This window comes from Gymnoscopelus braueri (genome assembly GCF_963280865.1).
Source record: "Gymnoscopelus braueri genome assembly, chromosome: 6".
NCBI lineage: Eukaryota > Metazoa > Chordata > Actinopteri > Myctophiformes > Myctophidae > Gymnoscopelus > Gymnoscopelus braueri.
In genome coordinates this window covers 11,467,949-11,484,221 of record NC_137607.1, presented here as the reverse complement: position 1 = coordinate 11,484,221, position 16,273 = coordinate 11,467,949, and the positions used below count along the sequence as shown (strand labels likewise).

The following is a 16,273-nucleotide window of genomic DNA, read 5'->3' as shown; positions in this document are numbered from 1 at the left end:
AGAGTTCACCTCTTGTGACATGCCAAGAATGGGGTCATAGGGTTCACAAGGTTACAAGAAAAGTATGTCAGCTTTCACATAAAATGTACATTCTTCAAGGGGAAGAAAGTAACCAAAGTTAAAAGAAATATGCAAAGCATGTAATGCTGTTGACAAACTCGTTGGCCTCTAAACATTCCTCTGTTAGCATGTCACCACAACAAGTACAGCTTCCAAATATTTTAATTTCTGGTACAAACAACATTAAAAGGTAGGGTAAGTGATTTTTTTTGGGTTAAAATAAGTGTTAAATAGCTCCATGTTCTGATAATACTCATTGCTATAGAGTGTTTGTTCGGTAACAGGAGTCTCCATGTCTCTCCAGCTCTTTATTAAACAGAAAAATGCATTTTCAGGTCGGGATACCAATTTCATCCATTCAGTCAGGGGAGAGAACTCAGTCAGGATACAGATTGAACAAGTGAAACAGGAAGTGATGACACAAATAAATGAGCAGACACCATTGGATCCAAAACACTATAAAAGTGAAGCTGATAAATGGGGACTCTCTCCTGATTGGCTGAAACCCACCTGAAAATGTATTTTCTGTTTATCAAAGAGCTGGAGAGACATGGAGACTCCTGTTACTAAACAAACACTGAGCAATGAGTACTATCACAATATAATAGAGCTTTAACATTTTAACAAAAAGTGAACGCACGTTTTGTTTGATCTAATGAAACTCCAGGACGTCTGACTGGTTTCCATACATTTGAATAGGTCATGTTTCTACTGTTCTACATATCAGTGGATCTAGACCAGTGGTTCACAACGTGCGGTCCGGGCGGGGACCCCCGGGGGTCCTTGAGGAGGTTCCAGGAGGTGATTGGACTCAAATGGACCTGTACAGTTCTGTAACTCCAAGAGAGTAACTCCAAGAGTGTACAAATGGAACCAAATGGACCCTTAAGGGTCCATTTGGTTCCATTTGTACACTCTTGGAGTTAAAATAACACTGAGGACTTTACAGTGTAAATTGGGATCCCAGAGATTAAAAATAAATCATATCAAATGGGGGTCCGTGACCTAATACATTTCAAACTGGGGGTCCTTGAAATGAAAATGGTTATGAATCACTGATCTAGATAGTATATAACACACTATAATAATCATGCGTTTCAATTTACAGCTGCTTTTAATTACAAAAAGGCTCTGCCTGATTCATGTTTACTCCTGTTTCCAGAGTTAGGGGTTTCTTGACTCTTTCCCTGGTGTCTTATTAATTGTCAACGGTTGGGATTAACAAACATCATAATATCATATAACTCTGGCAACTGACCTCATATTAAACAGGTCCACTTACTGTAAACCCTAAAGACTGAGGTCTCCCAGGACTCTAACCTCCCTAAATGTTTTCCCTATACACCAAATATCTTCGCCAATAGCAGATGTACAAGGTCACAACACATTGCAATGCAAGCTTGTAGATCTGCTATCGTTGCCCCAGAATTGAGACCCGAGGGTTCATTTGGTTAAGGTAACTCTGTGAATAATTTTAATCTGCTCTTTCTTCTTTCTTTGGCCTTTATTTATTCAGGGAAGCCCATTGAGAGCAAGCTCTGTTTTTCAAGGACGCTCTGATAACAAAACAGGTACAGAACAATACAATACCTATAATGAAAAACAATAACAAACATTTGAAGCACATTAAAACATCACAGATGCAAATAAATATAGTGTTACATGAAACAGGTGCAGTCACTATGTAGTGTGTCCTCAAGAAGAACCCTGAATGTCTCTATGGAGGCCAATGGAAACAGGTTTCAAAGTTTGTTCCATTTGTGTGGAGCTGGAGCATAATACAATAAAGCAGTCTTTCCTTGTTCACTGTTCTTCAGACGTGGACTGGTACTGTATATCTAATGTGTGTCTGTGAACGTGTTGAATGTCCAGTAACATTTGGTTTTAAAAGCGAGGATAGATACACAACAGCTTACCACACAAGGCCTTATAAATAAATAAAATACAATGTTGCTCTCTACGAACTGTGAGAGATGGCCAATCCACTTTATCATATTAAATACAATGATGGTTGTGAAAACCATCTTAAAGATAATGGTATGGCATTATCTCAGGTATCTACCGGGTCCTCTGGGAAACAATATTTCAGAAAGCTTCAGTTTAATAAGATTGACTATGGTATAAGTTTAACACATTGACTGCCAGAATTATTTCAGATTTTTTGCAGTTTATTGCCAGAGATTTTTCATTGAAAAAAAAAAAAAGTACTCAGGAGCCAAGATACAGAATGTTTAAGTTTTAAGTTAACAAGGAAGTGGATGGGAGTCTAGATCTTCGAAAAATGTAAAAAAAAAAAGTATATATATATATAATATATATTTATTTTCTTTTATTATTTTTTTCTAAAAACGAGTTAACTCGTTCTTGGCAATCAAGTGATGGATTCTAAAGACTAGTAAAAACGAGTTAACTCGATCTAGGCAATCGTTAATAGGATTAATAGGCAATATATGCTGAATGTCCCAATGGGACACATTTTGTTCTGTGGTTGTTATATTTTACAGGTGAAATGCATCTTAGCCTGTTTTTCTTCAGTCATTTCTTTCTGATTCTCATCTCAACAGAGAATCCAGTTAAATAGAGTTGTTCATTCTTGTTTACTTATGGACTGGAGACACGGTATTCATGCTATGATGTAATGTTTAGACAGGCCTGAATGGAAAGGAAATCTCACATGTTGAAACTTATTCTGTGGCAATAAAATGCACTACAGTACCAGTTCTGTAATGAAACCTCAGTCTGTAATCGGTGGATAAAGTTATAATGCTGTTACATACAGTACAGCAGTGGACTGTCCTGTCATTGTAGTAACAGATAGATACTGACAGGGTTCAAGCTCTCATTCCTGTAAGCAGTGGTGGAAAAAGTCCTCAACATTTTTTACTTGAGTAAAAGTATCAATACCGCAATGCAGAAATAGTCTGTTACAAGTAAAAGGCCGGTGTTCAAAATGTTACTTGAGTAAAAGTACAAAAGTATTGGCGTCAAAATATACTTAAAGTACCAAAAGTAAAAGTACAAAACTGTTTGAAAATAGCAGATCTACAAGCTCACAACGCGTCGCATCGTGAGCTTGTAAATCGGCTATTTTCAAATAGCCTAGGTATAAAATAGGGCAAAAGTGGTTAATGTATGTTTAATAATATAATAATTTTATATCTGCAAAGTAACTAGTAACTAAAGTTTTCAAATAATTGTAGTGGAGTAAAAGTACAATATTTGAGTAGAAGTAGAAGTATCGAAAATTGGAAATACTCCAGTAAAGTAGAAATGCCTCACAATTGGACTTAAAGGGATATTTCACTTTAAAAAAAACTTTGGGTCATTTTATTGTCTACTCAGGCTTTTGAGAGCCCCCCAGACCGTTTTTAAGTTGCTTTATTCAGTATTTAGATATTTGATATTCATTTTATCAGACACGCCCCCTTCCTATACAAACCCATTATAACTTCAAACTCCATTTTTAACATGTTAAGTTAATCAAAAACACCCGTCCTTGGTTCTGGTGACTCAAACTGCCCTCCTAATACGCGAGGGGCCGTGTTTTTTCGTTTACTTCTTTCATTTATTTTTTATATTTTTTGGGGAAAATGAAAAAAATTCAATACAATAAAAAAATAAAATAAAATAAGTGAAAAAAGTAATCGAAAAAACACGGCCCCCTCGCGTATTAGGAGGGCAGGGTGAGTCACCAGAAGCAAGGACGGGTGTTTTTGATGAATCTAACATGTTAAAAATGGAGTTTGAAGTTATAATGGGTTTGTATAGGAAGGGGGCGTGTCTGACAAAATGAATATCAAATATCTAAATACTGAATCAAGCAACTTAAAAACGGTCTGGGGGGCTCACAAAAGCCTGAGTAGACAATAAAATGACCCAAAGTTTTTTTGAAAGTGAAATATCCCTTTAAGTAAGGTACTTGAGTACATGTACTCAGTTACTTTACAGCCACAGCATGTCACATACAGCAGTGAACTGTCCTGTCATTGTAGTAATGGGGACAGATAGATACTGACAGGGTTTCAAGCTCTCATTCCTGTAAGGATATCCATTCCAGATATCCACACCCGCCCATATTTCACATGTAGGCTTTGCACACATGCTACTGTAGTGCATTGGCTCTCAAAGTGGGGTCCTTGAGGGGGTCCCCCAGCAAAAAGTAGTTAACATAGCATCACAATCATTTTAGCCACTTTATCAATTTATACGTGGGGGTCCTAAGACCCTCAGGGGTCCTTGAGGAGTTACAGGTCTGTACAAATGGAACCGGGTCAATTTGGTTCCATTTGTACACTCTCAGAGTTAGATTAACACTGAGGATTTTACGGTTTGGGTCTCACAGATAAAAAATCTTAGCATTCTGGGAGTCAGCACTGCTTTAGATAGACGTATCCACCAAATGTAGCTGTAATTACTGAGGATAGAAGTGGTCTGTGTGTGTGTGTGTGTGTGTGTGTGTGTGTGTGTGTGTGTGTGTGTGTGTGTGTGTGTGTGTGTGTGTGTGTGTGTGTGTGTGTGTGTGTGTGTGTGTGTGTGTGTGTGTGTGTGTGTGTGTGTGTGTGTCTGTGTGTGTGTGTGACCCACCCTACCAAGCCCAGAGACTAGACTAAAGCCTCATACAGTAACAGTGCGTAACAGATGAGTCAGGACAGGTTGGTTGTGGGTCGACCCAACAGACACAAAGAACACCTTCTTTTCTTCTTTTTTTTTTACAAAAGGAGAAGATGAATCATAAATCTGCAAACATGGTAACATGGTACGTTTGAAAAACTGTTCCGGCTCAGAGGAAGTTTCCCATGCTTTGGTTTCATCTTGGCAATCAAAACAATGTACTGCAGCGTTGTTGTGAGGAAATGAAAAGTACTGGGGGCAAAATAGTTTTCACTACAGCTAGATCTGTTCTACATTGTCCTTGATACATAGATAAATAGATACATAAATAAGCAAACAAGTGAATGAATGAATGAATAAATGTTTTGATTCAGTGTTCTCATCCTGATGCCTGTGTTGTAATAAGTCACATTTCAAGATGTTAAGACTTGACTAGGGTATATATTGACACTGCAGTTACACTAAACGTCCTTTATGGTATGAATAAATGTCAATAAATAGCCTAAAGAGTAAATAATCTAATAGTCCAGCAGTCCATTTGAATGTGTGACCTAATATTGACCACTATATCATCTCTGTGGTGAAACCTGAGAGGCTGTAGCTCCTCCCAGCTCCCACAACAACCTACCGTTGCCATGGCAACCAGGTAGACCTGTTCTATTGTCGTCATTCAGCAACAATGTGACACCTTGTCCTCACTTTTAGCACACTTAAACTTAAAGCCTATAAATCCATCATACTAGGCTGTCGCTTGTCAAGAAAAAAATAACTAATAAACTTGTTGCTTTGCGATGCAAGCTTGTAGATCTGTTCTTTTGTTGACCATCGACATTGTCCTCCTACACCTCAGAACGTCCCATACCAGTTTACCTACTTTGTCCACAATAAACAGCCTTGATAAAACGGCAAATAAAGTGTCTTAAAAGTTTGTTTACAAAACTCACAAATTCAGCCATAGGCCTGTTGTAAGAGTCGATATAATTACAAAGAGCACAGCCAGATAATGTATTAATAAAGTAAAGAGGCTACTCACCGTCACAGCAAACACAGATAATAAAACCACAGAGGAAACAGAAACGTGTTTCATGACGATCAGAGACACAATGGATCCCAAAAAGTATCCAAAAGTATCCTCAGGTCCACGGCAACAATGTATCTATCCCTGGTCCACTGCGTTAGCGAGTCTCTCTACCAGGAAAACAATATATCCAATAGATCCGTGTGTTTACTGTTTATGTGTGTTTCCTTCAATGAAGAACACACACACTCTGATGAGATGATGATGGTGATGATGATGATGATGATGATGACGACAACAAACTCCTCCTGTCTGTAGTCACACCCTCACCTGTAGGCAGGGGAATGTCGCTCTCACTCGGAAGTGTGTGTGTGTGTGTGTGTGTGTGTGTGTGTGTGTGTGTGTGTGTGTGTGTGTGTGTGTGTGTGTGTGTGTGCGCGCGCAAGCGCGTGCCCGCGCATGCGTGCGTGCGACAGGGAGAGTGAGATTTGATATTTAGATTGTGATGTTGCAACTTCAAACATATCTAGTCTGTTTACACCTTCTCTTAATCTAGCAGCTTATATCTTTAATTGTAGGCTTTTTTCTTTTTTCTTCACACCAGCTTTGGCTATATGTAAATGTATGGAGAGAGAGAGAGAGAGAGAGAGAGAGAGAGAGAGAGAGAGAGAGAGAGAGAGAGAGAGAGAGAGGTGAATATGTGAGTTACAGAGAAAGACACAGAGAGAGAGAGGTGGGGAGAGAGGGGGGAGAGAGAGACAGAGAGAGAGAGAGAGAGAGAGAGAGAGAGAGAGAGAGAGAGAGAGAGAGAGAGAGAGAGAGAGAGAGTGTGTGTGTGTGTGTGTGTGTGTGTGTGTGTGTGTGTGTGTGTGTGTGTGTGTGTGTGTGTGTGTGTGTGTGTGTGTGTGTGTGTGTGTGTGTGTGTGTGTGAGAGAGAGAGAGAGAGAGAGAGAGAGAGAGAGAGAGAGAGAGAGAGAGAGAGAGAGAGAGAGAGAGAGAGAGAGGGGGTGAGTCTGAATATATGAGAGAAGTGTTTTCTGTTTATATTGGTGATTTCATATTCAAATAAAAATGTTATAATAGACCCTGCAGGATTACAGTATGTTAGTGTAGCCTAACTGTAACACTGACACATATTCCATAGAACAATAGCCTACATATTCAATAGAAACATATAACCTACTTATGCCATAGAAACATACAGTGTATAGCCTACATATGCCATAGAAACATATAGCCTATTATGCCATATAGGTGATATAGCCTACATATGCCATAGAAACATAGCATACATATTTCACAGAGACATACTCAAAGCAGACCCACCTGCTGAAACTGTAAATCATGGTGACACGAGACACTTGTCAGGATGTTTTGTCCTGAAGCAGTTGTGTAAAGTAACTAAGTACATTTACTCAAGTACTTTAAGTACAGTTTTGAGGTGCATTTAGTGTTTCCATTGTTGTATACTTTTAAACTATTCCACTACATCAGAGGCAAATATTGTACTTTTCACTCCATTACAATTATTTGACATCTTTAGTAGCTAGCTACTTTGGTTATTTAGATTATTAAAACACATGCATTAACCACTAAAACCCTATTTTATGAAGCTATTAAAAAAATAAACATCTACCCACTCAGCTACAGATGGTAATACTTTTGTACTTTTACTGAAGTCCCATTTTGATTAGAGGCCTTTTACATGTAAAAGGGTTTTTTAATATAGTGGTATTACCAGTGGTGTAAAGTAACTAAGTACACTTACTCAAGTACTATACTTAAGTACATAGTACAGGCATTTTACTCCACTACATCTCTGAGGCAAATATTGTACTCTTACTCCACTACAATTATTTGAAAACTTTAGTTACTAGTTACTTTGTAGATTTGTATTATTATTACAAAACATAAATTTTACCACTTCGGCCTATACATTTCGCCCATTTGAAAATAGCGGATCTACATGCTCACAATGCGTCGCGATGTGACGCATTGTGAGCTTGTAGATCTGCGATTTTCAAAAGATGTTCATACATTTTATACATTTAAAAACTTTCTGCATAATGAGTACTTTCTACTTCTGGTACTTTGGTAACTAAGTACATTGTGATACCAATATTATATTTCTACACTGTCGTATTGATACTTTTACTTAAGTAAAAAATGTGAGTACTTTTTCCACCGCTGGGTATTACTACTTTTACTTAGAAATCTGAGTAGTTCTTCCAGTACTGTGCAGGAGTGTTTCTACAGAATAGCCTACGGTGATAAAGGCAGGATGAGTAGTGTTGCCAGTCAGTCACGTGACTATTAAGCCTGTAGACATGACTGCTCCAGGTCAGACTGTGGTTTACATGAAGTGACATCTTCACTGGAATGAATGACACACTGAAGTACGTCAGACAGGTGTGGAAATGTGACCCATTTACTGTACAACTGTACAGCAAAGCCAAGCCAATGGATAAAATGAATGAATGAATACATAAATACATAAATACATAAATAAATACATAATAAATGCATAATAAATACATAATAAATACATACATACATACATACATACATACATACATACATACATACATACATACATACATACATACATACATACATACATACATACATACATACATACATACATACATACAAACAAACAAACAAACAAACAAACAAACAAACAAACAAACAAACAAACAGATGGCAGATTATTTCTCTGTTATAACAATGCTTCTTGGCAATAACGTTTACACCATTGGAAAATACTCAAAGACTACAATTTTGATATTTAGTCGACTAAGACTAGACTAAGACTAAACAATTTCATATGACTAAAATAGAACTAAAACTAAATGGTGCTTCCTGCACTGGATGCACCTGTACCTGGGGGTACCTACTGTAAGGGTGCATAGATTTTCGATACAGATGCCGTGTCGATATCGCACAGCTCTAACATGTAATGCTTTGTAGGTGATTAAAAGGATTTTAAAATCAATTGTGCATCAATGGGCACCCAGTGAAGAGCGGCCAGCACTTCCCTCGCAAAGGATTAGATAAGGGTTTAGTGTCTTGCTCAAGGACACTTTAACACACAGCCAGGACAAGCTGGGGGTCAAACCGGGGACCTTCCAAAACAGCGGAGGGCTTAAGGTTCCAGGTTCGATACCACAGACTACCGGAATTAAATTGAGTGAGGAAGTGAATGGCCACCAATTACCCCAACAATGCTGAAGTGCCCTTGAGCAAGGCACTGAACTCTTTAAGTTTTAATGTGTGTCTGTGTGAGTGTGAAGCAGGGCATTGCTGAAAAATAGTATTTGTGCTCAGCCACCTCCCCAGGGTAAATACAAAAAGACGCCCAAGAAAGTGAATGGCTGAAATGATCAGGCATTGAAGTCAGAAATAGGCAATTCACCCAATGCAATTGATTCAAGGTTCTTTATTGTTATTATGTCACATTATGAACACTTAGAGGACTGGGGTATCAAATATGTATTGTAAATGGGAATAGCATGTTTCTTTGCACTTTGGTTGAAACCTTTTAGAGATGAAGTTACTTTTCAGGACACTGACCAGTAGAGATTGTTTAGCTGAGGTGTGTGGAGGACTGCTTATTAAGCTACAGTATGTGCTCTTGTTTTGTCTCTGTGAAGGAACCTTGAAATGTACAGCTTATCTTCAAAGCTCAGTGGAATATAGTCTTTACTTTGAAGCCAAAACAATACTTCCTTTGTTTATACAGTATGTCCACAAAGGTGTTCTTCAAAATCAGTGATTCTCAACCTTTTTCCATTTCAAGGACCCCCAGTTTGATATGCATTAGACTATGGACCCCCATTTGATATTATCTTTCTTTATCTCTGGGACCCCATTCTACACTGTGAAATCCTCTTTTTGATTAAAACAAAACGTTTTAGTTTTTGATCAGTAACAGGAGTCTCCATGTCTCTCCAGACCTTTAATAAACATAACATACATTTTCACGAGGGTGGCCAACCTTCAGCCAATCAGGAGAAAGTACCCATTTATTCCAGTTCCAATTGTGCATGCTCATTTCTTTGTGTCATCACAAACAATTCTTGTTTATCCTGTGTTATGTGTGAGTTCTCTATCCTGATTGGATAAATTGGTATCCCAACGTGAAAGTGCTTTTTTCCCCTGTTTAATCAAGAGCTGGAGAGACATGGAGACTCCTGTCACTGAACAAACACTCTACAGCAATGAGTACTATCAGAATAGATATTCAAGGCTACCAATGTATGCTTTATTTTTAAATATGCTTTATTTCAACTTTGAAAGTGCATTATAAATCAAGTATGGCCAAAACAATTACCCCATAAAACGGGGTCCTGGTATAAAAACATTTGAGAACCCCCTGAACTACTGTATCAAATCACATCAATCCCTGAAGTCTAGATGATATAGCTCTTAGCCAAACAGGGTTGTTGTTTGCAGCAATATAATATGTTCCAACTTGCCACAGTAAAGTACATTGGCAGTGAAAAAAAAAGAAGTAATTGTGCACAAACAGGCAGATTGAACATATAGCAATGATTATATTCAATTAAAGTGGGTGTGGAGAGGAAAAAAATTAAAAGAAAAAGAAAAAACTGCATAATTGGAGCTCATATGAACAAGACGATCATGTCAGATTATCATGGCATCAAGGTATAGTGCCAGCTGCTAAGTCTGGATATCAATGTCCTTTTAAAAGGACTAGACTTAATTGGGAACGAATCGATGCAAGTCGGGAACGATTCAAGTTGTAAATGCATGATGCCACACCCGGTTATGTAATACCTGTTGGTCCCTATTTGTCCATTGATGTTTTGACCATTTCACCATGTTTTGACCATTTCACCATGAAACATCCACAAATTAATGTCCTCATTTACTTCATAACAATGTCAATGCATCTCTGCTTCATTGTTTCAAATTATGTGTGTGTGTGTGTGTGTGTGTGTGTGTGTGTGTGTGTGTGTGTGTGTGTGTGTGTGTGTGTGTGTGTGTGTGTGTGTGTGTGCGTGTGCGTGTGCGTGTGCGTGTGCGTGTGCGTGTGCGCGTGTGCGTGTGCGCGTGTGCGCGTGTGTGTGTGCAGGGCAGGGCAGGGCGTGGTGTGGTGTGTGTCTCAGCCCTAGCTGGTAGGCATGTGTGTGTCTGGGTGTGCTGGATGAATCACTCTCCTTTCCCCGCCCTACGTGTGCACACGTCACTGAGCAACAACCTTGAAACTGCCAGCAAAACTAACCTGGTTCCTAGTTTTATCTCCATCTCATATGGTTGCTGTCGGGCAGAAACCTCTTATCTCCCTATTTTAACTTTTTGTGTGTTATTTCGTAAATTAACGCCCTACTTGATCATACTACAGCGTGACACAAAAGCCTCAAAAGTAGCAGATATACAAGCTAGAACTGCGGTGCGAAGCGACACGTTTTGACTTTTTTTTGCAGATGGGTTCCCAGACTGCCACCGGACAGAGACGATAGGGTTAAAATGGTTAAACTGTTCCTCATTTTGCCGGGGACCCCCTGGAACCCCCTCAAGGACCCATGGGGGTCCCCGCGGACCCCACTTTGAGTGCCACTGCTTTAGGTTATATACATACAGCAGAAAGGCAGCACCAGACAACATTGACTGATGTTCTTCAGTGAAACATGTCTAATAACAATACAGCAGTAAACAAAAAAAAGGATCGCACTCAGTAGAGTGTATGCAATTCAATTCAATTCAAAGGGCTTTATTGGCATGAGAAAACATACGTTTACATTGCCAAAGCAGAAAGCACAATACAACAATACAGCAATACAATCAAAACAAAAAATATGTACATTTGAAAGTCAGAATCTTCAATAGATCAATTTCTATGTACCAAGATCACTGGGTGCAGGTATAGTGCCGGAATATACACAATGATTAGTCTTTAGGGTGGTTGTGTTCCGTTTGATATCCTTCTCCTATCACAGCAACTCACGAATCTTGCTGCTGTGCATGCACTGCCAATGCTATGCATTATTTTCAAGATATGAAATGTCCACTTGATATATGGCTCATATAGTGGCGTTTGACATTTTAGACTTAAAAGTTATTCCCACCAAGTTTCATGAAAGTCCATCCATCCATTCTAGACTCATTTAATGACAAACAGATAAATGGAATGTACCACAGTTGTGACAATTACACTGACCTTTTGGGTATAAGGCCTTGAGTTTAGTGAAGAAGGTTCAGTGCCTTGCTCATCACATGCCATGCATTGACCCATCTTCTGTTGTGGGCATTGAACCCGTCACAGTCCCTTTGATTAACTTTGAGGCCACAGTGACATTTTAACCACTTAAGCCCTATATATGTAGTCATAGCAAAAACAGATGATTTACAAGCTCACAATGCGTTGCATCGTGACTTTTAGAATTTCCTTTACAGTTTAAAAAAAAAATGTTTTATTTGGTTTTATTTGCCTATAATGACATTCTCAAAATAGAGTGGCCAGACTGAAAGAGGTTAAAATAACTCAAAACATTGTTACACCATCACAAGTTCTCACACACACACTCTCTCACACACCCCTAGACTGTGTCCACACATGCATTGTCAGGAATCATGTTCCCATAAACACCTATTACATAATAAGAACTTTAGCAGCACTTGGCCGTACCTGGCTTTTTGAGATGCTGCTTAGCATTGGTATCATCATGAGTAAGAATCTTCAGTGGAAGTAAGAAAGACATGGGATGGTAAAGCAAAACACAACAAAATTGGCAGTTAGCCAACGATATTCTCAAACTCTCAGATTCTCAAACTTGCCAGTTCAGGAGCCATGAACTCATTGACCTTCTGTTCTGTAGGTATACCCGGAAATAGGACTCGACCAGATTCTGTTATAGCATTACTCATTAAAAATATGAGTAATTGGTAGAAAGAAGATTGCATGACAGCTCACAGCCAGCTGCAACCATTGAGCAATGATAAAACATGCTAACAAATAAATCACTTTTAGTGAAACCCATTAGTTGGATTTAGAAATTCCCCATTTCTACACTGTGCATTTGGTATAATAAAAAACTAGATATTGAAATGTACCTCCCCTCCCTGGCATACAGTAGGATTGAATCCTGTCCCAGACAATACAGCAGTAAACAAAAAAAAGGATCGCACTCAGTAGAGTGTATGCAATTCAATTCAATTCAAAGGGCTTTATTGGCATGAGAAAACATACGTTTACATTGCCAAAGCAGAAAGCACAATACAACAATACAGCAATACAATCAAAACAAAAAATATGTACATTTGAAAGTCAGAATCTTCAATAGATCAATTTCTATGTACCAAGATCACTGGGTGCAGGTATAGTGCCGGAATATACACAATGATTAGTCTTTAGGGTGGTTGTGTTCCGTTTGATATCCTTCTCCTATCACAGCAACTCACGAATCTTGCTGCTGTGCATGCACTGCCAATGCTATGCATTATTTTCAAGATATGAAATGTCCACTTGATATATGGCTCATATAGTGGCGTTTGACATTTTAGACTTAAAAGTTATTCCCACCAAGTTTCATGAAAGTCCATCCATCCATTCTAGACTCATTTAATGACAAACAGATAAATGGAATGTACCACAGTTGTGACAATTACACTGACCTTTTGGGTATAAGGCCTTGAGTTTAGTGAAGAAGGTTCAGTGCCTTGCTCATCACATGCCATGCATTGACCCATCTTCTGTTGTGGGCATTGAACCCGTCACAGTCCCTTTGATTAACTTTGAGGCCACAGTGACATTTTAACCACTTAAGCCCTATATATGTAGTCATAGCAAAAACAGATGATTTACAAGCTCACAATGCGTTGCATCGTGACTTTTAGAATTTCCTTTACAGTTTAAAAAAAAAATGTTTTATTTGGTTTTATTTGCCTATAATGACATTCTCAAAATAGAGTGGCCAGACTGAAAGAGGTTAAAATAACTCAAAACATTGTTACACCATCACAAGTTCTCACACACACACTCTCTCACACACCCCTAGACTGTGTCCACACATGCATTGTCAGGAATCATGTTCCCAGAAACACCTATTACATAATAAGAACTTTAGCAGCACTTGGCCGTACCTGGCTTTTTGAGATGCTGCTTAGCATTGGTATCATCATGAGTAAGAATCTTCAGTGGAAGTAAGAAAGACATGGGATGGTAAAGCAAAACACAACAAAATTGGCAGTTAGCCAACGATATTCTCAAACTCTCAGATTCTCAAACTTGCCAGTTCAGGAGCCATGAACTCATTGACCTTCTGTTCTGTAGGTATACCCGGAAATAGGACTCGACCAGATTCTGTTATAGCATTACTCATTAAAAATATGAGTAATTGGTAGAAAGAAGATTGCATGACAGCTCACAGCCAGCTGCAACCATTGAGCAATGATAAAACATGCTAACAAATAAATCACTTTTAGTGAAACCCATTAGTTGGATTTAGAAATTCCCCATTTCTACACTGTGCATTTGGTATAATAAAAAACTAGATATTGAAATGTACCTCCCCTCCCTGGCATACAGTAGGATTGAATCCTGTCCCAGACAATACAGCAGTAAACAAAAAAAAGGATCGCACTCAGTAGAGTGTATGCAATTCAATTCAATTCAAAGGGCTTTATTGGCATGAGAAAACATACGTTTACATTGCCAAAGCAGAAAGCACAATACAACAATACAGCAATACAATCAAAACAAAAAATATGTACATTTGAAAGTCAGAATCTTCAATAGATCAATTTCTATGTACCAAGATCACTGGGTGCAGGTATAGTGCCGGAATATACACAATGATTAGTCTTTAGGGTGGTTGTGTTCCGTTTGATATCCTTCTCCTATCACAGCAACTCACGAATCTTGCTGCTGTGCATGCACTGCCAATGCTATGCATTATTTTCAAGATATGAAATGTCCACTTGATATATGGCTCATATAGTGGCGTTTGACATTTTAGACTTAAAAGTTATTCCCACCAAGTTTCATGAAAGTCCATCCATCCATTCTAGACTCATTTAATGACAAACAGATAAATGGAATGTACCACAGTTGTGACAATTACACTGACCTTTTGGGTATAAGGCCTTGAGTTTAGTGAAGAAGGTTCAGTGCCTTGCTCATCACATGCCATGCATTGACCCATCTTCTGTTGTGGGCATTGAACCCGTCACAGTCCCTTTGATTAACTTTGAGGCCACAGTGACATTTTAACCACTTAAGCCCTATATATGTAGTCATAGCAAAAACAGATGATTTACAAGCTCACAATGCGTTGCATCGTGACTTTTAGAATTTCCTTTACAGTTTAAAAAAAAAATGTTTTATTTGGTTTTATTTGCCTATAATGACATTCTCAAAATAGAGTGGCCAGACTGAAAGAGGTTAAAATAACTCAAAACATTGTTACACCATCACAAGTTCTCACACACACACTCTCTCACACACCCCTAGACTGTGTCCACACATGCATTGTCAGGAATCATGTTCCCAGAAACACCTATTACATAATAAGAACTTTAGCAGCACTTGGCCGTACCTGGCTTTTTGAGATGCTGCTTAGCATTGGTATCATCATGAGTAAGAATCTTCAGTGGAAGTAAGAAAGACATGGGATGGTAAAGCAAAACACAACAAAATTGGCAGTTAGCCAACGATATTCTCAAACTCTCAGATTCTCAAACTTGCCAGTTCAGGAGCCATGAACTCATTGACCTTCTGTTCTGTAGGTATACCCGGAAATAGGACTCGACCAGATTCTGTTATAGCATTACTCATTAAAAATATGAGTAATTGGTAGAAAGAAGATTGCATGACAGCTCACAGCCAGCTGCAACCATTGAGCAATGATAAAACATGCTAACAAATAAATCACTTTTAGTGAAACCCATTAGTTGGATTTAGAAATTCCCCATTTCTACACTGTGCATTTGGTATAATAAAAAACTAGATATTGAAATGTACCTCCCCTCCCTGGCATACAGTAGGATTGAATCCTGTCCCAGACAATACAGCAGTAAACAAAAAAAAGGATCGCACTCAGTAGAGTGTATGCAATTCAATTCAATTCAAAGGGCTTTATTGGCATGAGAAAACATACGTTTACATTGCCAAAGCAGAAAGCACAATACAACAATACAGCAATACAATCAAAACAAAAAATATGTACATTTGAAAGTCAGAATCTTCAATAGATCAATTTCTATGTACCAAGATCACTGGGTGCAGGTATAGTGCCGGAATATACACAATGATTAGTCTTTAGGGTGGTTGTGTTCCGTTTGATATCCTTCTCCTATCACAGCAACTCACGAATCTTGCTGCTGTGCATGCACTGCCAATGCTATGCATTATTTTCAAGATATGAAATGTCCACTTGATATATGGCTCATATAGTGGCGTTTGACATTTTAGACTTAAAAGTTATTCCCACCAAGTTTCATGAAAGTCCATCCATCCATTCTAGACTCATTTAATGACAAACAGATAAATGGAATGTACCACAGTTGTGACAATTACACTGACCTTTTGGGTATAAGGCCTTGAGTTTAGTGAAGAAGGTT

At 38.5% G+C, this 16,273-nt stretch overlaps 1 protein-coding gene across 1 annotated transcript in view; it reads right to left on the bottom strand.

The window, feature by feature from the left end:
- Window positions 1-5,954, bottom strand: part of dsg2.1 (desmoglein 2, tandem duplicate 1) — a 34,267-nt gene extending 28,313 nt beyond the window's left edge. The window contains exon 1 of the mRNA XM_080430088.1: window positions 5,705-5,954. Within this exon, the coding sequence (XP_080286214.1) occupies window positions 5,705-5,758 (54 nt within the window). The 5' untranslated portion in view covers window positions 5,759-5,954. The remainder of the gene's footprint in view (window positions 1-5,704) is intronic.
- Window positions 5,955-16,273: the final 10,319 nt, after the last annotated feature.